Below are 26,842 nucleotides of genomic sequence, written 5' to 3'. Positions count from 1 at the left end.
ACGCAGAGTGGAGGCAGTTTCTAGACTCCAGTGAGGGTAAAAGGCTGAGTACAGACTTGGAGGGACCCACCCAAACAGACGTCAAACTGACAGGCCCCTGTGTCCACACCCCCTAATTCACACAGCTCCAAACACACTCCCTACGTGACCGTACTTGTTTCTGTAAAAATATAAAAAGGGAAGATTAGAAATGAGGCCAGTTCCAAAGTGTTCCTTGTGCCCGTTTGTCTGGCACGTTCCTTTCTCCGTGTATGTCTGTGCCTTCTCTGTATGTGGGGGGTAAGCGTGGTGCTGTAGTTAAGGACCGTTGCTTGAAACCTAGAGGCTGCAGGTTTGAATCCACGCATGGCATTGTTTACTTACATCCATTTGCTTAGCAGTTCACATATATGCTCAGCAAAATTCTAAAGTATGGACAGACATGTGAACATTCCCCACAGAGGCTGACACCACCACATAAACCCCGAATAAGACCACAAAAGCTGGAGATGCTTGAAATGTAGGTTTTTAACATTTTTTTGAAAGTATTTTTTTGCTGTGTTTTGATCCGGCCACGGCTCAGGGAGTCTTGCCCTCGCTCTCAGATCTTCGAGGCGAGCCTCTTCCTTTTGGTGGTCTCTTCAGAAAGCCGGGACCGGCTGCGGGACACTGGCTCGTTAAGTCGCTGGGAGCAGCGGCGGCAGCGGGGGGGGGGGGCTCTTCAGGAAGTGGGCGAGTTTATCGGGCGTGTGAGAAGGGGGGGCTCAGCTCGGCTCTGCCCCCCCGGCGGCCCGGACAGCTGAGAACCAGCTGAGCTTACGAGCCAGTGATGAAAGGGTTTAGCGGGGCCTGGCGCGTCAGTGGCCCAAGAAAGAGAAAAACTCTTTTGTGCTCGCGGGGGATTTAACTGCCTTGTTAACTTGTTTTTTTTTAATGTGGGGGTGGGGGGAGGTGTTATGTCAAACAGCCCTCAGTACTTTTTGTGACTTGAGAGAGAAGCTGTTGAATCAGCACAGTGTCTCCACTGAGTGACTGAGTGAGTCTCACTGATTCAGTCACTTGCTCACTTTCCCACTCACTAACTGGCTAAATGATTACCTAACTGAGTCTCTCACGTACTACTCACTCACTTATTCACTCTCTTACTCAACACACACAAACCTAGTCACATTCACTCACTCACAACATACTCACTCGCTCATTCACACACTCATTTGCTCGGTCACTCACTCAGTTCCTGTTCACTTCTTGTTCACTTGTGGGCTCTTGACCCTCAGCCCAGTGGCCCGGGTCAAGCAGGGATCAGGCCCCAGCTGTGACTGTCTGTGTAAACCTGCGGGGGGCAGTGTATGACCCCACCCCCCCCTCCATGCCGGGCAGCGACACACTAACAGGTTTCGGATTTAATGTCCCCCGACCTGTCACCCGTTCCCACACCCTCTCCTCAGGGGTCACAGGGGTGTCCTGGTGGCATGTGGTGTCAGGGCTCAACATGTCCAGCAGGTGGGAGGAGTTGGGGAAATTGCACATCAGCAGTTCCCCCGTCCACGCTCCACCTCACCCCCCCTCCTCCACCTTAGTCCTTGGCTCAGTTTTGACTGTGCTGGAAAGCATGGGGTGGATCCTATCTCTGACTCACCGAGCATCAGAGTTAACAAGGAGGTACACAGCTACATCTCGCAGGTAGCGGGGGCCCTGCACCTCCTTCTTCTGAAATGGAAGGGAGAGAAATACAAAGAGCGAGAAAGGGAGAGAGAGCTTTCAAGGGGCCTCTGGTCACCATGGAAACGCTGGCCCAAGCCACCCCTTGGTTACCGGTGAGACGTCCCCCGTTTGAAGGTCAGGCTGTGCATCCGCGAGGCAGCCCTGCACGAGATCAGTTGGATTTTGGGATAGACGTTTGGGATTGTCTCACTGCTGCCCTCCCCCACGGAGATCTATATATGCTGTCATTTTTCCTATCCCGCCACACCGTGCAGTGATTAGCTTTAGGACCTGTCATTCATGGAACACTGTATTGAGCACGCATTTGTTGTTTAGCCTATCACCATGCTGATCAGCAAAAGGGCCACCTGCTTGTCAGATTGCATTCCGTCAGGACACCTGTCCTGTTCTCTGCTTCCGGGCAGCTGCCGTGACGTGTCTCCGGTTGTCGAAACGACTTACGGATCAAGCGACACGTCAAAGGGACACCTGCCCCAGTTTCTGCTGTTCCCCTGTTCCAAAGAGGAGCAGACACAGTGTGCGGTGCATCTGCTGGCAAGGCTGAGCGGTCGCACGTCTGCAAAGCCGTGATTGAACCGTCTTCCAGAATCAAGAAACTCATGTAATATGTACAGTAAATGTAAGACGCAAAGGATAAACTGTTTGAGTGGAAGAGCTTAGGTGGAAAGAGCTTTGGGTTTGTACCAGCTAGGTCCTGACAAAACCATTGGAACATAGCATTTAAATAACTCATCACAACCTAAGAATTTTTTTGAAGCCATACAACACACCCACATGCATACATGCAAGCACACACACACACACACACACACACACACATATCCTGGTATAGCTCATAGCTCATTGCACAAAGAGTCAGAGGGTGGTGGAGGATTGTGGGATATGTACATGGCACAGACAGAAAGACAGGGTCAATGGAGCAGGCTCCCTCATGAAGAGGCATCTTTCCAGGTGTGACCCAAGCCAGACGCAGCCCCTGGGGACGCACAGCTGGGACTGCTGTCCTCACGTAGAGCGTTAGGCAGGTGGGACCCTAACCATGTAAGAACCGCATACCTTTGGCTCAGGAGTCAAGGCATACAGCTTGGGGCAATGTATTAAAGACTGTTCAGTATAATCTGATATGCAGCCCCGCGATAGGCTACATCAGGACAGTCCTCATTGTCAAGAGGGCATTACTATGGGAACGGTGTGGTAAAGGAAAGGGGGCTTATAACCAGGCTCCAGGTTCATTTCCACAAATGAATAACTTTGAAAACATTAGCATTGTAAACTGGGCCGGATAATTGCTCAGTTGCACATCTGCAATCCTGCGGGGCGGGACACTGTTATGTAATTCCTCTTGGTCGCCCATGACGGGTACATGGTAGTGGGCGAGAGGGTGTAAACCCTGAGGGGTCTGAATTAATTCTCACATTTTCCTCATCGCTGAGCTTTTAACCCATTCACAGGGTTCATGAAAACTTTATCCACTGAGCCATGGCTGAGGCACCATCTGCCTGTGCAGCAGGCATGCCTTTCAGACCGAGGACATGGTCTCTGTGTTTGCCTTCATTCTGTACTGGGGTTGCTATCAGACCTTATGGGGACTCTTAGGCCTTATGGGGACATGGTTTGTACTGGGGTTGCTATCAGACCTTATGGGGACTCTTAGGCCTTATGGGGACATGGTTTGTACTGGGGTTGCTATCAGGCCTTATGGGGACATGGTCTGCACTGGGATTGGTATCAGACCTCATGGGGACTATCAGACCTTATGTGTTTGTCCCATTCTGTACTGGGGTTGCTATCAGATCTTATGGGGACATGGTTTCTATTTTTGCCTTCATTCTGTTCTGGAGTTCTTATCAGACCTTATGGGGATGTGGTCTCTGTATCTTTAGTTTGTACTGTGATGGGTATCAGACCTTATGGGGACATGGCCTCTATGTTTATCCCATTCTGTACTGGGGTTACTATCAGACTTTACAGTATGGGGACATGCTCTCTGTGCTTGCCTTCATTCTGTGCTCTTTACACAGTCTAAACATGACGATAATTACAGAGGACGTATTCCTCATTACTGCCGAGCCTTTGAGCAGGGCAGCAGAGAAGGTCTGCGGTACGGCGCTCCTAACCGAAGTCCGGTCTTCAAAAAAGCTGCCGGGTCTCTGCATCCTGACTCCCATCAGCACGCCCGCGATGCAAATCCTCACTGACTCTTCATTTGCAAAGCAAATGCCTTTGTGCGTGCGATCAGGTAACCTTGCCCAGCGTTATAAAGGGATTCAGTGTGGCTGAGAGCAACAAATGTGACAGTGTAAAGCGAAACAGCAAAGGAATTAATGAAGCGAACGCAGAGGCGGATGAATCAGGCGTGATGGTGATAATGCTGGTCCTTTACCCCAGCACATCTGTGCACAGGTCGGTGTGGCAGCGAGTCGTTCCGCTGACTGCTTTGCAGATGTCGGCCGCTTTAAGTCCTTCAGGCTGTGAAATTGTGACAGAGCGCCGTGTCGTCCGCCACCCCGCCACCCGCTCTGTTTTTCCGACACGTCCGAACATTCCGTTTTGCACACAGCTTAACCTCGCGATGGCCAATAGATGACAACCGCAGCGCACGTTGGAAACCCGACGGAAATCCGAGATGAAAGGTCCCTGGGAGTGATGTGTGTGTTTGTGTGTGTGTGTGTGTGGGGGGGGGGTGTGGGTGGGGGGGGATGGGGCGGCACAGCGGTGGCTCAGTACATCAACAGATGCTTTGAAATACATGGTGAAGACGCATTGAAGGACGTCTTCTCACTGGGGAATGAAGAGCTCCAGTTGCCCACTGAATGTATGCCAAAATTGCTGGTATGCAGAAATTTCTGTCTAGTGTTTCAGTCAAATTGAGGATATGGTGGAGGGGGGACCATTTAATGACCAAATTTCCTGTGTTCTACCAAAGCTGAGACACTATGACCTCTTCAGAACCTGCGCATTTTTACAATTTTTCCTGATCTACAACCTTTTCAGTTCCACTGTGAAGCATTTGGAATTCCCATTCTCCCAGTCAATGATGTCACAATGCCGCTGTGGTTCAGTGATGTCACAATGCTACTGTGGGAGCTCGGCACAATCGGTGATGTTGCGGAACCCTGCACCTTGACAACAGCAGACAAATGCATCACAGATGCCCAGACGCCCTTTTACCTCATTATACACATAAGGCCTAGTTCCACTTTCCAGTCTGTCTCTTGTTTGTATTTTCTCCATTTCAGTGTGCATAAAATACAGTTATCAGTTCCGTTTCAATATAAATAAGAAAACAAGCCACCAGAAAGGTCACTTAAAAACAGAAATGGAGGTCCATAAACTTGAAAAGGGCAAGAGAATGTAAGCTATAAGAAGGAAAACAGCTTATTTTGTTCTTATTCTCAGTCTACTCTCTCTCTCTGTCTCTCTCTCCTTCCCTTCCTTGATATCAAGATGAAAGGTACCCCCTGTCTGCAGGATATAGCACACTTAGCACTTTGTTCACCCCAACAGCTGTGGAAAACAATTAATCAACTCAGATTTTATAAGCTGGACGGTACCCTTGGCAGCGTTAACGCCACGGTAGAGGCATGTGGCTCTGTGACCAGCCTGAAATTGTGAGATTGTAAAAGCCCACCAGGGGGCGCTCGCCTGGCTTCATTATTACTATACCTAATTTCCCTGAAGGAGATACGGTATAGACAAGTGTGTTTCAAGGGGGAAGGAGATGGGATCATAACTACGAAGTAGCAATCTTACCGCCATTTTGGCTCAAACAGTTACCACTACAGGTGTGTAGTCTGCTGGGGAGTCAGAGAGAGAGCTGAATCTGTTGGGAAGGGAGCCATCAAGCCTGACAGTTATGCTCATCGTGACAAAAGAAACGTGAACCATGCCTACTGCAAAAAACGTGACGTGTCCGCCTCTGTCAGTGCCACCTTAATCAGTGTCTGTCCTTAAACAAGCTGGTAAATACAAGTGTGATACAACCCTGTGTCTGTGCATCATCTGGGTACTATGAGTGTGTGTGTGCACTTGCGTGTGTGTGGATGAGTGTCGAGTGTACTTGTATTGTGTGTGCACATGCACAAGTGTGTGTGTGTGTGTGTGTGTGTGCGGGTGCTACTTTAGCAATGGCTAATCTGACACAGTTAGTTGCATCTCAGGTGGCAAAGCATCTTCTGCTTTTTTTGCCTTGATTTGTGAACCTAAAAAGGAAAAATGAAAATATTTTTTGCAACATTTTAACGCAATGCAACACTTCCAGCCCAGTCTCTTTGCGTTTGGGTCGATCCAACGCTTGTGGTCGCTGAAACAGGAGGCGGGGCCGGTGTGTGAACCAGAGGCACCCCCCCCCCCCCCCCCCCCCAGACCTTCTCTTGCTTCTTCCTTCTCAGCAGGGGTGACAGCGGCGCTGGGCCCACACCTGCTTATCAGAGTTTTCCAAGGTGGTAATCAAGGCAACAAACTGAAGGAGATAAAAGTGACTGTACCGGCTGGGACGGTTTAGAACGGGGTCGGGGGGGCTGGGGGGGGGGGGGGGTAGGTGAGGGGGGGCGGCGCCCTACAGTGGGAAAGTATAATTACGTCTGTGGGCAGCCGATAAATACATAATGGCAGCCCCCCCCCTCTGCTGTAGCTGTAGTTTCACATCGGTTTTTATTCGGAGATCCCAACACAGCTACCGGTGCTACCGCTGTGAAAAAAAACAGTCTTTATTTATGGCGCTCCTGCAATATTCATCCAGGAAGCGCGGTTAACCCAGAGAGGATGTGTGCGTGCCACTAGGCTTCTGACATGAAAGGATTTTCTGTCTTTTTTCTTTCCGGATGGCGGTTACGGTCGCTCGGCACGTCTGATTCGCTGTGCCCGGCTGTTTCTCATTAGCCGCGGCCGTGCGGTAGGCCGGCGTGCGTTCGCCGTGGGCCGAGCAAACAGAAGCGCTTTTCTGTCTGTCTGTGAACAGGGACGGACAGACAGGCATGCGGTGGAGGTGAATGATGGAGAATGAGCACTCTGGGAAAAATTATGCATGTTCAGTACCTACGCATTCCCCTGAGCCACACTTCAACCGGTGTTCTGAGGAACAGACACTTCTCTACAGAGGCGGAGAACTGCCAAACACACACACACACACACACACAGACACACACACACACACACACACACACACACACACACACACACACACACACACACACACACACACACACACACACACACACACAAACACACACACACACACACACACACACAGACACACACACACACACACACACACACACACACTCACACAGACACACACACACTCACACAGACACACACATGCGCACCTGGGCTAACTGCAGACGCACATGCACAAGCACACACGCAAGCATGCACACACCCGCACACACACTCACACAGACAATGCCATGAGAAAAGTGGGAGGGGACCTCCCCAAACCACACAAACAATCAGTGAACCCATCAATTGAAGCACTGCTTGGGAACAGACAACAAAATAACAGGACAGCTTGAATTACACAGTATAATTCTGCTGCCCGGAACACACCATCATTACAGTGTGTAATTTATTTGTCTTGTAGGTGCCACAAGACTTACTGGCATCTTACACCAGGCTAAAAGTTTTGCCTATCCACAGTGCTACAAGGTTCTTGTGGCCATACACCCAGTTGCATAACCTCACATCTCACCCTGAGGTAGAAGATTAGGATATATATTGGGGGTCCAGTGCCACTTTCTGACTCAGTAACGTGAGTCTCCTTGCCCAGGGAAGACTTTAGTTTGGGAGCTTTGATTGCGATTGCATTCAGTCTTTGGCAGTCAGTGCTCTCGCATTAAGTCCTTGGCTTTGATCGCTTTTTGTCTGGCTTTTTTACCTGCACTTGTTGCATTGTTGCATGGAAGTCACTAAAGGCCGAACCCCATGCAGTGGGAGTCAGTCTGATGCTATATACCAGACCTGGGTCAAATACGTATTTGTTTTGGATTCCAATTATTTTCTGTGCTCTATTGATCTTGCCTGGTGTAATTGAGCCTGCCAATATGACCAGAAGGCGGGGTTTGCACTTTTTGAGAGTATTGCATTGATTACAGTTCACTAGACAAGATCAGTAAAGTGTAGAAAAGTTTTTGAATACAAAAAAAATATGTATTTGACCCAGGTCTGCTATATGCACATTGCATTCTCTCTGTCAGAGCCTTGCTGTTTTTCTGCAGCCTTTCATGTCAGACTTACAGTATTAGCGGCTTTATTGCTGTCAATCACGCTGTAAAAAAAGCAATTACACACTATCTGCATTGTCATCAATATCCTCCTAAGACCTGGCAATTCATTTCTCTCTCCTGTAGGAAATATGAGTCTCTGGTCTTAATAATATATTCTACTATGCTGAAACGTATGCCACAGGGGACAATATTTTCACTGCAACATGTTATTGTCATTCAAGACACTTATTATGCAATATTGTCAAAAAAAGGCTTTTTTTCTGCTGAGTCTAAGGAGGATATACAGTAGACACAGACATAAATATAGAACACGGACTCAAGTTGCAAGAAATAGACCTTGCATGCAAGTCATTCAATCATTCAGCATTAAAGTGTGTGTACCGTATCAGCAAAATTGCACGATTTCGCTTTATAGGATTTCACATACAGGAAGAATCCCACGTGGTTGTTGCCAAAATGGAAAAGAAAGTTGACAGGCTGTTATTATTTTGTTTTGTAGCAGTCCCTTAGCCGACAGGAAAGCCACCAGTGGGCAATTTAAATGGCGTAGCATTTGGCCTTAAGTCTGAATAATGCATCTCAGCAAGCATAACATTCATTCCATACTTCTGTACCTGCGGCCATTTTTAATGAAAAATGTTTGTGGGCAAAAACCCAGGCGCTGTTTGTTTCAGGTGTTAGAACGTATGTGCGGCTTTTCGTATGTGTCTGATTTTACACTCTGGGCTGTTCCTTGTTGATTGTCATGCATCAGGGTGAATGGGCGGAGGGAACTCAGTGTGCATAATGTTGTTTATTACTCAAAGGTGCTGAGAGCTGGCACTGATCTTTGGCAACACTCCTCTTCATGGGCTGGAATCACAGGATGTGTTTGGTTAGATTGTTAGTGATTGATTGTTGCTAGGTTACATATGTTAATCTCGTTGTATTTACAGTAGGAAAGGCCTTACCAGGCGTACACACAGGTACATACAGACGCACGGACACACATACTGGACATACATGCAGACGTGTATACCGTAAAAGGACTCACTGTCAGTGTATCATGATGGTTAAGGTGCTGGCCTTGCAAACGAGGTTGCAGGTGGGGCATAGCTGTTATACCCTTGAGCAAGGAACTTAACCTGAATTGCTTCAGTACATATCCAGCTGTATAAATGGATCGCACAGAAAAATATCTGAAGGGGACGTGAAGCACTCCGTAAAATTATGACTCTGGTTCATTTGCTTTTTAACTTAAGATAAGGCCCTGCATTCAAATCTAAAATTGAGCTTGTTTGATAAATACACTGTTCTGTAAATACAAGTTCTGTAATACTCATTTCAGCATTTCGGGACAATACTAAAGGACCATTCTTGGGTTCTCCATTTAGTTTTTTCCTCACGATTCATAGTGGAGCTCCTTGAAAGCAGCCGAGGAAATGAACCAGAGTCATATTACTGAGTGCTTCATGTCCTTTCTAAGCTACAAGTTGCTCTGGATAAGTGTGTCTGCTGTATGCATGAGTGTAATGTAACATTCAAAAATATACAAAGACATCCATGCACCTTATTTGATGCATGATGATGATAAGAGGGGCCTTGATCTGGCATAAACACACACATTCACACACAACACACGTATCTGCACAAAGACACACACACACACACACACATATTCACAGAATTCACAAACACACACATACAGGCACCACACACACACAAGTACACATGCACACATGCACGCACACACACACACACACACACTCACATGCACGCACACACGCGCACACATGCACGCACTCACACAGATACATGCACACACACACGGACACACACACACGCACACTCACACACACTCACATGCATGCACACACACACGCACGCACTCGCACACACAGACACGTGGACACAGACGCACACACACACACACACGTACACACACACACTCACATGCACGCACACACACACACACACTCACACATGCCCACATGCATGCACTCACACACACAAACGTGCACACAGACACGCACACATGCACACTCACACACACACACGTACACATACGCACGCACACACAGGTACACACACACACATGCACACACGCACACACTCACACACACAGACATGTGCACGCAAACCTGCTGCCAGGCTCTCATATGGAATCTTGCCGTCTCTAGGGCAACCAGAGAATGTGCTGGTCTCCTATGGCAACTGTGGAGCAGGATGCCCCCCTGTAACATTACGTGCCTGAGCTTTGTGCTCTTTATGAAAGTGATTGTGACCGGAGGGACAAACATTGCAAGTAATGCACTTAAGATTGATACTTTTTTTGCACACTGGAGGGGGGAAAAAAAATGTAATTACATTTTTTGACAGACTGAAATTATTTCTTCAATATCAGTCCGCACTGCTATAACACACATTCCTTATAAAAGGAGGTGCAGAAAGGTTGGCAGTTGCATTCACTGAAGTCAAGGACTCAGCTCTGTAATACAACTCGAATGCCTGTACCTGACTTCACAACATGAATTAGATGTGCATTAAAGCTCAGAATTACAGTAGGTGGCAAACCCTAAAAAGGGCGTGTATTTCACATGGACATTTGGAATTTCCCTTCAGGGTGTTGCATTATAGTTAGAAGTATAAATAGAAAGAGTTTTATTTCCATGTTTCTTTTGCTATTCTTCTGCATTAATACGAGGTTAACTGGCTGTATGACTGACAGGAGCACTGCAGTTGAATCTGGTTATACTCACTGGAATTTTCTGCGCTGCCCTCTACTGTTTAAATGGGTGGATTTCTCCATACTGTGCCAACTACCAGCCGAGATAGATTTTAGATCAAAGACATGCAGGTCAGGCTAATTGGAGAGTTTAAATTGCCCGTAGGTACGATTGTGTGAGTGAATGTTGAGTAGGCCCTGCGATTGATTGGCGACCTGTTCAGGGTGTATTCCTGCCTCTCGCCCAGTGCATGCTGGGTAAGGAGCTGGCCTTGTAACCTAAAGGTTGCAAGTTCAATTCTCGGGTAGGACACTGCCATTGTAGCCTTGAGCAAGGTACTTAACCTGCATTCATTCCGTGTATATCCAGCTGTATAAACGGATGCAATATAAATGTGATGTAAAACAATGTGTAAGTCAATCAGGATGAGAGCGTCTGCTAAATGCCTGTTATGTAATGTAATGTAATGGGATAGGTTGACCAGGGTTAATGATTCATTGGAACCAACCAAAGTCTTACATTTTTTAATTAAAAAAAATATTTCCCAAAAAGCAGGTTCCACAATTATTGGCACCCTGGTTATTTGAAACACCTGGCAAAATGAACATGGTCTTTCTATAATTGTGATAAGTTAAAAAATTGAGATTTGCCCATTGTCCATTGAATTCAGATCTTGATATTTGGGTTTAACATGGACCCTTTCAGTTCAACACAGGTTTGATGGAATTTATGTGAGACTGAGATGGCCATTGGAAAACATGGATGTTGATTTCACTTAAGCATTTCTGTTTAGATTTTGATGTATGCTTGGAGTCATTGTCCTGCTGGACAATCTACCTATGACCAAGTCCTAGCTTCTTAGCAGAGACAGCCACATTTTCTGCCAGAATTTCCTGGTACTTTGTTGAATTCGTTGTGCGACTGATATAAAATAGTGCCCTGGGACCACTGCCAGCAAAACATCTCCAAAATATCAATGACCCACCTCCATATTTGACCGTAGGTATGAGGTTCTTCTCCTGTATGCATTCCTCTTTTGCCGCCAAACATGTCGATGGTGTGTATGGCCAAAACGTTCAATTTTGGTCTCATCTGACAATAGCACTGTCTTCCAGTCATAATTCCAATGAGGTTTGGCAAGCCCAGATTCTTGGTTTTGTTTATTGTACTCTGTAAGGGCTGTCTTCGTGCCACCCTTCCAAAGAGTTAGTTGGTATGGAGGTGCCATTTTATGTTTTTTTTTAGACTTGTTGACCGCAAGAAACAAACCAATCTCTGCAATTCTTAAACAGTGATCCTTTGGTTATGAATGGCCTCCCTCACCATCTTCCTCACTGTCTGTGGGGACACCATGCACTTGCTTCCTCTTCCTGGCAAATGTGCAACCATTCCATATGTTTTACTTTTTATTATTGCCCTTACAGTGCTACGTGGTATGTTTAACCGTGTATGTCTTTTTTTGTACTCCCAGACTTGTAACGGTAAATTACCATCGGAATCTCTCCTGAATTGACAGTTACTTGGCTTTTCCCATACTGATGGATGACAAAGGGATTTTGTATGCTTGTTACCTCATTTTTATTCTCTAGTGAAACTGGAAGTGATGGAATCACACAATATAGTTCCTTTAGACTGAGATGAACTAAATTAAGTAAAATTGTATTGCCAATTTCATTTTGCTTGATTTTACTTTTTACTGCCAATAATTATGGCACCTATGGTTTTCAGAAAAAATTAGATTACTTAATAAAAAAACATTGAAGCATGAGAGTAAATGTATTGAAATAAAAGTATATCGTTTTCCCAGATGTTTGAACATAACATGTAGATTATTATCTGTGTCATTTATTATATGCAGCCTTTTTTCTTCATTTTTATAAAGGGTGCCAATAATTCTGGAGCCCACTGTACTACTTGGGTGGAAATCCATCCAGTCCCCATGATACTAACCCTCCAGGCCTGGCCCCATGCAGGCATAGAGGAGACTCAGTGAGTGCTCATTCAGGCGAAGGGTGTACAAGCATCTTGGCTCCTGAACAGGAAGTATGCTCAGTCAGATTATACCCCAATAATATCACAGTAATCCACAGCCCACACGGGGGTTTTCCAGTGGATTAGGATCCTGTATATCAGCTGTGGGGTGCAGGGGAATCCTTCCAGTTCTCTGATTTCTTTTTTGTAACCGTCATAAACCACTATTGCATTCTGGGATTACCAGAAATGGGTCATTTGCATGTAACTCCCACAATGCACTTCCAGTACCCTGTTAGTAAGCAAACCATTTAATTCAATAGTTTCATAAGGAAAGGGCAGGAACACATTCTGTCTCAGTACTACAGCCATAAAAAAATTAATGCTTAGAATATATATATAACTGAACTCGCAGTTTTAATTAGACCCTGTTTGTGTTGGACTGCATGGTGGCAACCACAATACTTTGTAATTTTCACATCATGATGTACTTTTGTGTACTGTTACCCATGTCATAATTTTATATTAAACGTAACCCTTTGAACTGTTTTTTTTTTTCTTCAAATTATTATGTCAGTGTTCTTGAAATCCATTGCACCCGAGATTACATTATTACATTATAGGCATTTGGCAGACGCTCTTATCCAGTGAGACGTACAACAAAGTGTATAACCGTAACCAGGGACAAGTGTGTGGAAAACCCTGGAGGGAAGTACAGTTCCAAGTGCAGGGAGCGACCGCGTAGTTTAACTTGGACCCTGTAGGTTAATCTGATCAACACAAACAAAAGCAGCAGCAAAGCAGTCTATGCAAATAATACAAGCAATAATTAAACAAGTAGGCATGAGTGCAATAACTAAAACAAAAATAAACAGCTTACCTAGCTACATACCTAAGCTTACATAGCCAATTTGACTACAGGGAGGTAGGGAAGGGTGGGGAGAGGTGCAACCTGAAGAGGTGAGTCTTCAGTCGTCGCTTGAAGGCGATCAGGGTCTCAGCTGTTTTGATCTCCACGGGAAGGCCATTCCACCATCGTGGAGCCAGAACAGACAAGAAACGTGACCGGGAAGCACAAGTGTGAAGAGGAGGAGGTGCCAGGCGTCCTGAGGTAGCAGAACGGAGGGGTCTGGCTGGCATGTAGGGTTTGAAGATCTTGTGGAGGTATGCTGGGGCTGACCCCTTGACTGCCTGGTATGCTAGGACCAATGTTTTGAATTTGATGCGAGCCATAACAGGCAACCAGTGGAGGGTAGTGAGCAGGGGAGTGACGTGGGAGTGTCTGGGGAGGTTGAAGACCAGACGAGCTGCAGCATTCTGGATGAGTTGCAGGGGTCTGATGGCAGATGCTGGAAGGCCAGCCAGAAGAGAGTTGCAGTAGTCCAGGTGGGACAGTACTATTGCTTGGACCAGGAGCTGGGTTGAGTAGGTGGTGAGAAAGGGACAGATTCTCCGGGTGTTGTACAGGAAGAATCTGCATGTGATCAGAATCTTTATGATTGTGACATCGGCATTAGAATGTTCAGTTAAGAGCATTCTAATCACATATTTGTGATCTCAAACCTTAAATGGTTAAATTAAGTTCTCTGTTGCTGCCACATTGCATGCTGGAGATTCTCAGCTGTGTCATACTGGCTCACCTTAAGATACTTTTGCATGGTCCCACAGTGCACAGTTCCAGGAAGTCCATATTTAGCAGGGTATGGCTTTCAGCTGATGGCATTTAAAATATGATTTGGAGGAATCACTAGAGGGTATCAAAGACCATGATACCCTCTGTCTTCTTCTCTGCAGATAGGGCCGAACCTGGATGGGTGGGGGTGGGGGGTGAGGGGGGTTTGGGGATACTGAACCATTTTCTGACTGAGGCTGATTGTGTGTTCTGATGTTCATAATCATGACAGAAGTCCCCCCCGCCCCCGCCACACACACACCCATCTGTGCCAATTTTATTCACTCTGTCAACGGTTTGTTTGGGTGATTAATAATGCAAGTCTTTATGGATACACAGCATCGTGTGATATTGATTTATGAGAAATTAACAATGCTTTAAATAGAACAGGATTATCATGATTATGCTTTTTATGATGATTATGATGCTTTTAATGATGATGATGATTACTATTATTATTATTATTATTATTATTATTATTATTATTAATAATAATAATAATAATAATAATAATAATAATAATAATAATAATGGTGTGTCATATAAAATCATAGAACTCGAAGGCCCTCCAATGACAATAAATAGGTCTCACAGCTGATGGTCAAATAGGAAGCGGAAGTCCGATTCTAGTCTAGTTTTTGCAAGGCTGTGCACATTAAAATGGAAATGTCATCTGTTGGAATCCAGCCTCCTTAAATATTGTTTTTTTTTTTTTTTTGCTACACCAACGGACTGCAGTGGTCATTGTTTCTTTGTGTGGAAAGGAAGGGTTCCCACACAGTGTCATATATTAAGTAAAAGTAAACACAATGGCTCAAACCACATCCTATTTTGTGCCACTCCACCCCCAAACAAAGGCTTTGGTTTCTTTTTTGTCCTGTACTGAAACTAAAATAGCATGTCTAGAGGAAAAAGTATTTCCCCAGAGAGGAGTGCAATTAATTTAAATGTTTTAGGATGTCAAGTTTTTGTCTCTGTGGCTGTTTTTTCATTTTATTTCATTTTATTATATACTTTATACTCTGAAAACTTCTTAAATGCAGTTTGAATGGTAATTGAATGTCTGTTTAGATTTCAGTGGCCAATTAAGTCAATATTCCCTTTTCACGCAATTTGTGTGTGATTATTCGATGACATTTCAGTACTTTGTTACTGAGGGGAGAAACATCAGGGCCTAAAAACAGACAGGCCCCTGGAACTCTAACCTTCTGACGATCCTGTCAGGTCTCAGCTGTTCTGAACATTCCAACTGTCCAAGAACTTTGAAGGAAAAAAAAAAAAGAAGAAGGGCGTGCTCCTGTCAGTCATTGTCTGAAACTGAGTCACATCACCGGTTTTATATCCTTAGCACAGAAATCCTAGCCTACTCCTTTACACAGGGACATTTACAGAGACTTTTTTATTTATTTATACAGGAAATAAAATGTTGTTAACACGAGATACGCGCTGGTTTTGGGCCCTGCTCAGATAAATTGATTTCCATTCATTTTACATTCCTGTGGTGTGACAAGGAACAGAAAAGAAAACAAGGCGCGAAAAAAAAAAAAAAGAATCGCAATGTCATTGTGGCAAATAACAAGATTAAGCAAAGGTGTCTCACCGTAGATTAATGATTGCACTGCTGTTTTGGGAGGTGCTGAAATGATGTCAGTTACGTGTTTAAAAGAGCTGATGGAGAAACAATCTTTTCGGAGTTTAGTGTAATATAATTTCAGATAGTCTATATTTACATAACCTGCAGTTTCTTTATGATCCTTGTGAAGGCCTGTGTGCTTTGCTGAAGCCATTCAGCTTATCATGTTACCTGAAGGATTCCACAGTAGTGTTCCACCTGGGATTGAAGACCTTAAACCTTTCAGTGTCAGGGCATGTTCCTTCTCCCTGCCCACCGATTGGCTAATGCATACTTGTCATTGTCCAGGCTGGCGTTTGCTCGCGCTGGAAAGCTCATTCATTTCTTATTCCCCTCAAGTATTAATCTTTAGCCTTCTGGGGGGAAAAGTGATTTATTAGACTGTTTAGCGAGCGTTCCACAAGGCCCTTTCAAAGTCATACTGAGCGGTGCACCTCTCGTTGTCCCAAGCTTTGTTTTTTGTTCTCTTTCTCTTGATATTGTGCCCTGAAAAATTGTCTCATAACCGTGTGTGTATGTTTTTTTTTTAGCTGATATTTATGTTAGTGCTAACTTTGGCACTTCACTGTAAAAGATACTGTTAGTGCAATGAAACCCTTGGCAGTAGTCTGTAAACCATAGAGACAAAAAACATGAAGTCACTGAATTGGACTGAATGTCTTGCCTATGTGGCGCCCCCCTGCTGCAGCTCCTATCCCAGCATGCATTGGGCGAGAGGCAGGAATACACCCACTCACACTCATACCATAATAATGATAACAATAAGAAGAAGAATTAGAAGAAGAAGAAGAAGAATCTATTTTGATAATGAAATTTGTACACTGCTGTGTTTTTGTTCTTACTCCTCACTTAGCTTAGGTAGCCGATTATAGAGATAATAATGTGTCTGAGGTGAGAAGCTGAGAGCCACTGTCTCGCCCGCAGAGGTGCGTAAGGAAGCATGCTGTCGATCTGGTGACGGTGATTGGCCAGGCCATACGCACGCAGACATAACAGTGGTCCAGCGCCAGGGCTGTATGGTCTGGTCTGGTCTGGTCTGGTTGGGTCGGGTCAGGACGTGGCAGGCGATGACATCACAGCATGTCTACAAGGGGCTGGGCATTACACCGGCCTGTTAGGATTCAGAGCGTAGGCTATTAATTGATGTTGCATGGAGTATTAGGGAGTGTATGTGTGCTAATGACAGCATTCTTGTCCACCAGCCTGTCTTATTCTTCTTTGACAGCATGTCTTGTCCAAATCTCTTTCTTTTTCTCTTTACCTCCCACACTCCCTCTCTAGTCATTATAAAATTTCTAATAGCTCACAACCCACTCATTGATGTCTCCTTGTCTGGGGTGTTGGAGAGAGTGGAGAATGGATGACACACAAGTGCACACACACACACACACACAAATACACAGACCTTCACCGCTCTCTTTTTCTCTCTTTCAAGAATTCTAAAGTACTCAAATGATGAATAGGATGCAAGGGAGTCAAACCTGTTTCAGTAGCATGTGAACCTCAGTTCCCTTAGTCAGCACTAATCAATATAAAAGGGGAAAAATAAATGGATACAAGGAACATATGAATCATAAGACAATATAATATGGCAAAATGTGGTAATAGCCATATTTTACAACAAACTGTACGCGACCGACAGTAGTGATGTCTTACAGTTTTTCACAATTGCTAAGACACATTTCTTGAAACCTACACACATTTTCTCAAAACTTTAAAACACAAAACCAAATCTTCAAACTACATTCACAAAACCCCTGACTCTTCCTCTGGCAAAATCAAACAATCGCCTCAAAACCATTCACAGTTTTTCCCAATCGTTTACAGTTTTTCTCAAATGTTCACACATTAAAACTGGAACTATGCACACGATGGTGAAAACGTGAAGCTCATGTGTCAACAACAAAGACTATTTATGCAAACTCTAAGCACAATTCCTTTGTTTTCACTCGAATAGAAATAATTCTAAATCACATTTTTGCACAACTCTACTCACAAAATTTCATAATTTAGCACAATTTTCATAATCAAGCTTTGTTTGTTCACATGGAAAACACTGGCCTTAAAATGCCAAACTCTAAATACCAATGGGTCTCACTCATGCCACACCTGCTCAAACTCAATTGGCTAAACTTTTCAATTATCTGTCAGAGCATAAAAGAGACCTCAGGTGACCTCTATTGTGTTGGAAAACAATGGAGCAACACGCAGCACAGAGAGGTGGAGGTAGAGGAGGAGGAGGTGGACGTGTACGAGGTGGACAAGGTGGATGAAGTGGACGAAGAAGAGGGAGACAAGCTAATATTTCAAATGAAATACGTGCAACTTTGGTTGATCATGTATTTGTTTTTTGTTTGTTTTTTTTACAGCAGGCCTACAAACTACAATTTTTATTTTTGCAGTCTGCTGAACAAAGACTTATTTTACAGTAACAAATAAAGATTTGCTTTGTTACCTTTTTGAATTTGTTCATTGATTTCATATATGATAACAGATCATTACATCCATTGACCAGTCTAAGCATGTTCTAGTTTTGAGAAGACACAAATGTTATCTATTTTGGCAAAACTCATAATTGCACTGATAAGGAAAATGAAAAAAACACTTCTAACAATGTTCAGTATGACTCATGATGGAACCTGGGTTGTGAGTGCAGCCCAACTGGACCTCATTGGCAGGACAATACAGTAAATGTTCATTGTATCATACACAATAACAACAACACTCAAAGTGATAACAGTTCACACACTTTGCTGTACTGTACTGAATTAGAATTAGGTTTACCTAGCAAATGCACTATTTATATGATGATATATTTACTGTATTGTATCATGGCAACAGTCTTTATATTTACTGTAAAATTGCAGCCTATTTTGGGGCCCCTCGAAAAGAAAACTAAAACTTCAAAAAAGGAGAAAAAATAAGCAATTTTTACAGAATTTTATACACTTGAATATGTAACATGACTTCATGAGGCCAAAACATATATACAGTATTTTGGTGGTTGTGTTTTTAAATTTATCGCACCAGTGTGAAATCAATGCTCCATAAGACCTATTCATATGAGGCCTGTGTGGATCATTTTGATGGAAAAAGTCAGTTTTGAGAAGAGAGACCATGATTTTGAATACATGAATGCATTTTGCAAGAGATTTGTGTAGTTTTGGCAAAAGGTAAACTGTTGCTGTGCTTTGTGTGTAGAGTTTTGAGAAATTGAGTTATAATTTCAGAAAACGTGTTTAAACAATTAACACAACCCAGCTCCCCAGGGTCATACTGTAAACTTATAGTTGATACTGCAACATTGTTAGAGTTCTGAGAATACACGAATGTTACCTATTTTGGCAAATCTCATACAGTAATTGCACTGATAAGTAAAATGAAAAACACTACAGTAAGAAAATATTTCGACTGTCTTTCTGGGGATGTAATGATGAAATCAGTGCACAAATACAAAAAAGGTAACAAAGCAAATATTTACTAGCCAACACCATGTTGATTATGGTGGTTTCTTGCTCATCTGTAAATTTCCGGCTTCTGCCACCTCTTGCTGGTCGTCTTTCTATTATGTGAAAAGTATATACAGTTTAGGCTACACACATTTCATAAATGTAAGACAAAACAACATTACACTATACATTTCTCTAAGCACTGTAGATATCCATAGAAACCATAAAGTTTACTTACTGTAATTACTGTAGAGAGTATAGAAGACTACTGAAGTGGTTACTTACCTATTCTTATCTCTAAATGCCCGGATAACTGAGGCTACCATGAAGCGGCTCAAATTCGGCTGGACTCGCTGCCCAGCTTCGATCATTGTTAGGCCATGATTGAGTACATGGTCAACCAAAGTTGCGCGGATTTCATTAGAAATATTGGCTCGCCTTCCCCTTCCCCTTCCTCTTCCTCCTACTCCTCTTCTTCTTGCTCTCACTCTTCCTCTTCCTCTCTGTTCTCCATGCTGCGCCATTTTTTCCCCCAACACAGTACAGAGACCAATTGGTAATTAGGGTGTGGCATTTTGAAGGCCAGTGTTTTCCAGGTGAACTAAGTGTGCTAAATGATGAGATTTGTGCTTACAGTTTTGCAAACATGTGATTTAGAATTTCTATTTGAGTGAAAACAGTGGAATTGTGCTTAGAGTTTAGAAGTCTAGAGTCTTGTTGTTGATACATGAGCTTCAAGTTTTCAGAATTGTGTGCATAGTTCCATCTTTTGTGTGTATAGAATGGAGAAAAAAACTGTAATCTGTGCTCAAAATCAAACAATGCTTTCAGATCATACACACAGCCAGTCAATATATAAACAGTACAGAGCATTCATTAACACTACATCAAAAAAATTGAGAACACAGCATCCAGGGCATGTAGTTACAGAAAAAAAAATGTTTATTGTATATAGTAAATGCATTTTGCAATAAAAAAAGTATAGAAATCACAACTTAGTATAGTGAATATATTGTATACTGTAAGTACTGCAAGTAATACAGTATTGAATGTCTATATATTCAGCACTTGCATAAAAATACAGTAAGCCCAAAGAACAAAGAAAACTGTAAATGAAAAGCACATTACAGTACACTCGAAAATGTTGTGCAACTGCAAAATCAGAGTCAATGGGAGATTCATTCTGCCTCAGCATCACATCTTTGTGCTGGGTCCGGCCAGAGGATGCACCATCACATGCAACGTTGTCCCTTGCCAGGCAACGGGGGAAAAACCCTCTGGTGTGCCGGATCCAGCCTTGACAACACTCCACACCTATGTCACCACAGGCCAATTCCCTTGCCTGTAAGAGATTTTGCCTGGTATATGGGTTTCGGTCATAGACCTCCCACCGCCACGCAGAGAAAAACTCTCCTATTGGGTTGAGGAAAGGGCTGTATGGTGGAAGGCAAACATTTATGAATCGCTGGTTGATGTTGAACCACTCACGTATCCGGACACCACGGTGAAAGTTGACATTGTCCCAAACCACGACATAGACAGGATGCACTGCCTGGTGATGATCCTGCTGATGATCCTGGTGCTCACGCTCTAACAAAAAATCCCGAAGACCACCCAGAAATGCAAGAAGATGTTCGGTGTTATATGGCCCCAGGGTTGCATGATGGTGGAGAACCCCCCGATTACTTATGGCTGCACAAAGAGTGGCATTGCCACCACGCTGGCCAGGGACTTCCACAATGCCACGTTGGCCAATTATGTTCCTGCCTCTCCTTCTCTTCATCAGATTGAACCCTGCTTCATCGACAAAAATGTATTCATGGGGCCTTTCCATGGAATCCAATTCAAACACTCTCTATATATAAAAATAGATTAAATTTATTAAGTGATACAGAAAGACAGACTTCTGCAATAGTGTATTTGTATGCAATCCTGATTTACATACACTACAATATAGTGCAGTTTACAGTAACAGTAGGCTAGTAGCATAGAATTGTACCATAAGCATCAGTGCTGAAAGTGTCTGAGTGTACACTTACTTACACATACTGATATCGTAGATCTTTGACCCTTTCTGAGTTGCACTCAAAGGATATTCTGTACACTTGCTTCATGCGTACCCTGTTGCGTTGGAGGACACGGGCAATGGTAGAAAGGCTGACACTGTTGATTCCTTCAAAGTTTACATTGTCTTAAACAACTCTTTGCTGTATTTCACACAGTCGGATGGCATTGTTTTGAAGGACCATATCAACAATGAGAGTCTCTTGCTGTTGGGAGAACAAAGCAGTCCTTCCACCCTCATGCGGTAGTCTTTCAATTCTACAAAAGGGAAAATGCATTTACAAATACGTACAGTAAAAATAGTAATGGACATTATGTCTATATGTAAAATGTTGTATGGTAAGAAAGGTTTACTTTTTTTCCCCAGTCCCATTTCTATTGACAAAGTGATGTACTGAATCAAATGTATACAGTAAACTTTCAATTACCAAAATACAGTAAAAAGAAACCATTACCTGTTCTGTTCTCTGAATGTCCTGATTATGGTGGCCACAGAGAATCTGCTCAAATTGGGTTGTACTCTTTGTCCTGCTACCCTCATTGTCATTCCATGAACAAGAACATGGTCCATCACAGTTGCCCGAATTTCATCTGAAATTACTGTTCTTGGTCTTGCTCTTCCTCGTCCTCGTACTCTTCCTCCTCGTCCACCGCCTCTTACATGTACTCTTCCTCCTCTGCCTCTCAGATTGTTTCCATCCATTGTTGGTATCAGCATTCAACGCACCTGTGCCACCTGTGCACTCTGAACTGGCTTATATCCTGTACAATTGGTTTGATCACATCATTAGAAAAAAGTGTGAAAAATTTCGAGTTGTTGTGTGTAATTGATGACAACTGTGTTATAGTTGTGTTTAACTTTTGCCACCCGTCTTTACCATTTTGCAACACAAGTGCATCACAGTGCAAAATGTGTTTTAGTGAGTGAGAATGTGTTTAGAGCTTTGCAAAAAGAGTGGATGAGATTTGCAAATGGTGTCTAACTACCTGAACTTGTTTAAGGTTTTGCCAAAAGAGTGATTGATTCGACAAATGGGTTTAGGCCACTGAGCATTTGGTTCAGAGAATGGCGTTTAGTGTTTTAGCAATTCAGAAAAACTGTAAATAGACAGTGTCTTGTCTTTTCACCATTTCATTTATACAGTATATCTTGAAGTGCTGTGGATCTGTGCTCAGTGGAAGCTCTTATTTTATTTAGATTAGTATCCCCATGCAGCAGTCTCTCACCACACTTCCATCACTGTATGAATTAACAACTTTAGTGTGTGTGCGTGCGTGTGTGTGTGTGTGTGTGTGTGAGAGAGAGAGAGAGAGAGAGAGAGAGAGAGCGTGGGTATGGGGTGCGTGTGTCTGTGGGTTTGTGTGTGTGTGTCTGTGGTGTGTGTGTGAGAGAGAGAGAGAGAGAGAGAGAGAGAGAGACAGAGTGAAAGAGCCTGGGTATGATTGCATGTGTGTGTGTGTGCGTGTGTGTGTGAAAGAGAGAGAGCAAGAGAGAGAGAGACAGAGTGAGAGAGCGTGGGTATGGGTGCATGTGTGTGTGTGTGTGTGTGTGTGTGTGTGTGAGAGAGAGAGCGAGAGAGAGAGAGAGCATGGGTATGGGTGCGTGTGTGTGTGTGTGTGTGTGTGTGTCTGTGTGGGTTTGCATGCTGGTGCTTGTCTGTGTTGAAGAGTACTGCCATACCTGTGAATGTCCTGTGTGCATTCTTCTTTATAAATATTTCTGCGCAACAGATGCTGTTCACACCAGCAAAAACCGATTCCTCTGTGTCTAATCTGTTATATATAATTATTATAATTTTACATAATACAGTAGAAGCATGATGAGAGAATATTAGTCTCACTCATCCCAATGACTATTATTACTGGAACCTTAATCTAATTAGGCAAGTATTTTACACTGGATCACAACATAATAACCATGTTTTACTTAACTGCAGAACTCTTAACGAAATAATTGCAAAATAATTGCCTCAAAGCATGTAAAATGAAAATAATCAACTCCAGAATTAAATAAAACAGTTGAAAAATAACGTCACAGAATCACACAGAAAGATAACATTGCAAACTGGTTTTATTCCCCCTACGTTTTGGCTGAGCTGCATTTCCAAGCTTAATTGATGTTAAAGTGCCTACAAGCAACATATGCTTACAGTTAGCACAACATACTAATAAACTGCATGTTTTTATATTTCAGTTATTTCATTATAGCTAAGCATAATGCTTGAGCCTACTGCAGCAGTGCATGTAAATTGAACACATTTCATAATCATTGAAACCTTGTTCTGTAATGCTATACCTGTAAATTTATGGAAAGTTTAGTTAACTGTATTAAAGGAATCTGGCATTAAAATCCTTATATTCTGGCGCATGCGCTCAATATTCTTTATTTTGACAAAATGATAATAGTGTGATTAGTAGTTGTATATGAAATGTGTATTGAATGCTTCTCTGTTGCTTTGACAAAACTTCTGAAAAATAAAAAGAAATTAGAATATTCCTCAGGGTTCTTGAAATATCATTGGTTAGCTGGGAAACAGCTTGAACTGGTTCATAAATCCCCCGCTCCCTAACGCAGGAGCCTGATTCTTTGACCCCGTCCCGTGACCTCTCTCTCTCCCTTGTCCTCCGCCTGTGTCCGCAGTTTGCGGCTGCGACCTGGCGCTCTCCGGATTCTTCCAGAAGAAGGGCGAGTACATCTGCACGGCGGACTACCAGCGCCTGTACGGCACGCGGTGCGACAGCTGCGGGGACTTCATCACGGGCGAGGTGGTCTCCGCGCTGGGCCGCACCTACCACCCCAACTGCTTCGTCTGCAGCGTCTGCAGGTACGCGCGCACCCGAGCTGTCAATCAATCAGTCAGTCTCCTCCCAGCCCGGTCTTGTCCCAGGTGGGGAGGTGGTTTCCGCCCTGGGCCGCACCTACCACCCCAACTGCTTTGTCTGCAGCGTCTGCAGGTAATGCAGCGTGTGGTGACCGCCCTGGCGCAAAATGGCTGCCGTGCATCACCCAGCAGTGCGCTACACATTAGCGGTGGGTGAGGTGAGTTCCCACTCATCACTGTAAAGCACTTTGAGTGTTCGGAAAAGTGCTATATAAATGCAGTGATTCATTCATTCATTCATCCATGGAGTGACTTGGGTATTTTTTTAGCTAACTCTTTGAAGAGTAGGTTCTTTGGAATGTTCTTTGGAATGTTCTTTTGGTGTTCTGGAACATTGCTTTCAAATACCAGCAGTGATTGTGACATCAGCATTAGAATCGTTCAGTTGAGAACATTCTAATCGCATGTCTGTGATCATGCACCTTAGACTAAAGGGTGAACTGAAGCTAACAGTACTTTGCGAATGGAATATTCTGAATGGGATATTCCGTGTCTTGCTCTGTGGTGCTGCTGGTCTTTGTGCAACTTTCCACTGGGCCCAGTCACCTACATACGCTCACATATGCTTTGTTTTGTGAGCTGCTGTAGCTATGACTACGTGTTAAATGAAGAGGCCAACAGGGGTGCCTTTTGGTGAAACGCTTCCAGGGCGGGTCTCGTGCCCCCCATGTCCCATGGGCGCGCAGGGTTCTTACTGATGACACGGTGACACTTCGCTCCTGCTGACTTAAACATGTGACGGGGGGCCCCTATGGAAACATTCCCTCTTTAAACAGCCCTGAGGGGCAAAGAGAGCTGTTAACGCGTGTTAAAGCTTTCCGCCCCCCCGGGCGGTCGGGTGTTCCAGATCATCCCTGACGCTGTACTAGACAGTGGCTGACTGGCTGAGTGGCCTGCTTTTGTCATCAAACATTCCTGTGCTCTGCTCCTAAAAGAGGGCTCTGTTGAAGGCCTGGGTCTGCTGTTGTGGTGAGGGTTGAGGGTCATTTCCAAACCCCCCCCCCTCCACACACACAGACACACACACACTTACACACCCACATCCCTCACTGGGCTGACCTATAATGTCATGATCATAGGGATGTGTTTATGCTCAAGGGCTCAACATCCAATGCGTTATTCATGCGCAGTCATTAGTCATTTGAAGCACATTAGAAAGGGGCATTCAGGGACAGGCAGATACAGAGGCTTGTTATGTAGAAACACAAAGAAGCAATGAGTTCATCCCTACAAATAAAGATCATAAGATGATCGTCTGTGAAGCTCACACTCCTGGTATGGTTCACTGGCTACCTCACCACATGTCCTGTCTGGCCCTTAACCCATTTGAAGAGAGAGTTTTTTGGAATGTGTTTTTTGAAATCAATCAAAATCCTGAGCCAGTGTTCTAGAACTCCGTTACTTTCAGTTACCAGTAGTGATTATTACATCAGCATTAGAATGTTCAGTTAAGAACCTTCTAATCACATGTGATGTCAGACCTTAAGCAATCACCCACTGCCATGAACCTACATCAGGAATACTCAGTTCTGGCCCATGAGGCCAGTAGCACTGCTGGTTTTCATTATTACCCTCCAATCAGGACTGATTTTTACCTGGGACACCAGGTGAGTTAAATCTCTGGCCAATCAGTGGCAAAAGTGGGTCAAATAACCATCGGGTAGAAAGGGAAACCAGTCGTACTGCTGGCCCTGAGGGTCAGCTCTGCCCCTTTCAGGTGGTACACATATTGTTGTGTGTGGACGTTCTGTAAGAATGTCATATTTATAAATTCTTATTGGCTGGTCCAGGGCAGCGTGGTGGTGCTGTGGGTGGCACTGTTGCCTCACAGAAAGAAGGTCCTTGGTCTGGCCGGGGCCTTTCTGTGTGGAGTCTGCATGTTCTCCCCGTGCCCACGTGGGTTTCCTCCCGGGTACTCCGGTTTCCTCCCACAGTCCAAAGACATGCAGATTAGGTTAACTAGAGAGTCTAAATTGCCCGTAGGCATGAGTGTTTGAGTGTGAGTGAATGGTGTGTGTGTGTGCCCTGCAGTGGACTGGAAAACTGTCCAGGGTGTATACCTTCCTCTCGCCCAAAGCATGCTGGGATAGGCTCCGGAATCTCCTGCAGTAATGGATGGATAGATATTGGCTGCGCGTGTGCTGTCATGCTAACAGTAATAATGTACCTTGATTGTATGGGTCATGTATTCCGAAAGCCTTCGTGAAGCATGCATAAAGACTTCATTAAAACAGCCTTATAAATAACTTGAAATCGTGTTAAATGCTTTATGGAGGATTAAAAAACAGAAAAGAATTCCGCCTTTTTTCTTTAAAAGGTGACTTATCACAGAGGCTACTTGACCTGTCGTCAATCCTCTGGGTAAAATTCCTCCCGCAGACTGCTTGAATTATTAATGAAGAGGTTGCACTCTGCGATAATGAAGGCCATGTGCATGCCGTGGGACTGGAAAAGGCTTTTTTTTGACCCCCCACATTAGGTCTGAGAGGGAGTCTTCATCGCTCCTCCTGGGACAGGGAGCCCCTCACAGGCCACACG

The 26,842-nt window shown here is 44.1% G+C and overlaps 1 protein-coding gene across 3 annotated transcripts in view; it reads left to right on the top strand.

The window, feature by feature from the left end:
• Nucleotides 1–26,842, top strand: part of LOC135263670 (actin-binding LIM protein 3-like) — a 90,110-nt gene that overhangs the window by 25,153 nt on the left and 38,115 nt on the right. For all 3 annotated transcript variants that reach the window (XM_064351969.1, XM_064351966.1, XM_064351968.1), the window contains exon 3: nucleotides 24,064–24,247. In XM_064351969.1, the coding sequence (XP_064208039.1) occupies nucleotides 24,064–24,247 (184 nt within the window). The remainder of the gene's footprint in view (nucleotides 1–24,063; nucleotides 24,248–26,842) is intronic.

The sequence above is a fragment of the Anguilla rostrata genome, chromosome 9, assembly GCF_018555375.3.
Source record: "Anguilla rostrata isolate EN2019 chromosome 9, ASM1855537v3, whole genome shotgun sequence".
Lineage (NCBI taxonomy): Eukaryota > Metazoa > Chordata > Actinopteri > Anguilliformes > Anguillidae > Anguilla > Anguilla rostrata.
Note: the sequence above shows the minus strand (reverse complement) of the source record. Positions and strands in the feature narration are given on the sequence as shown.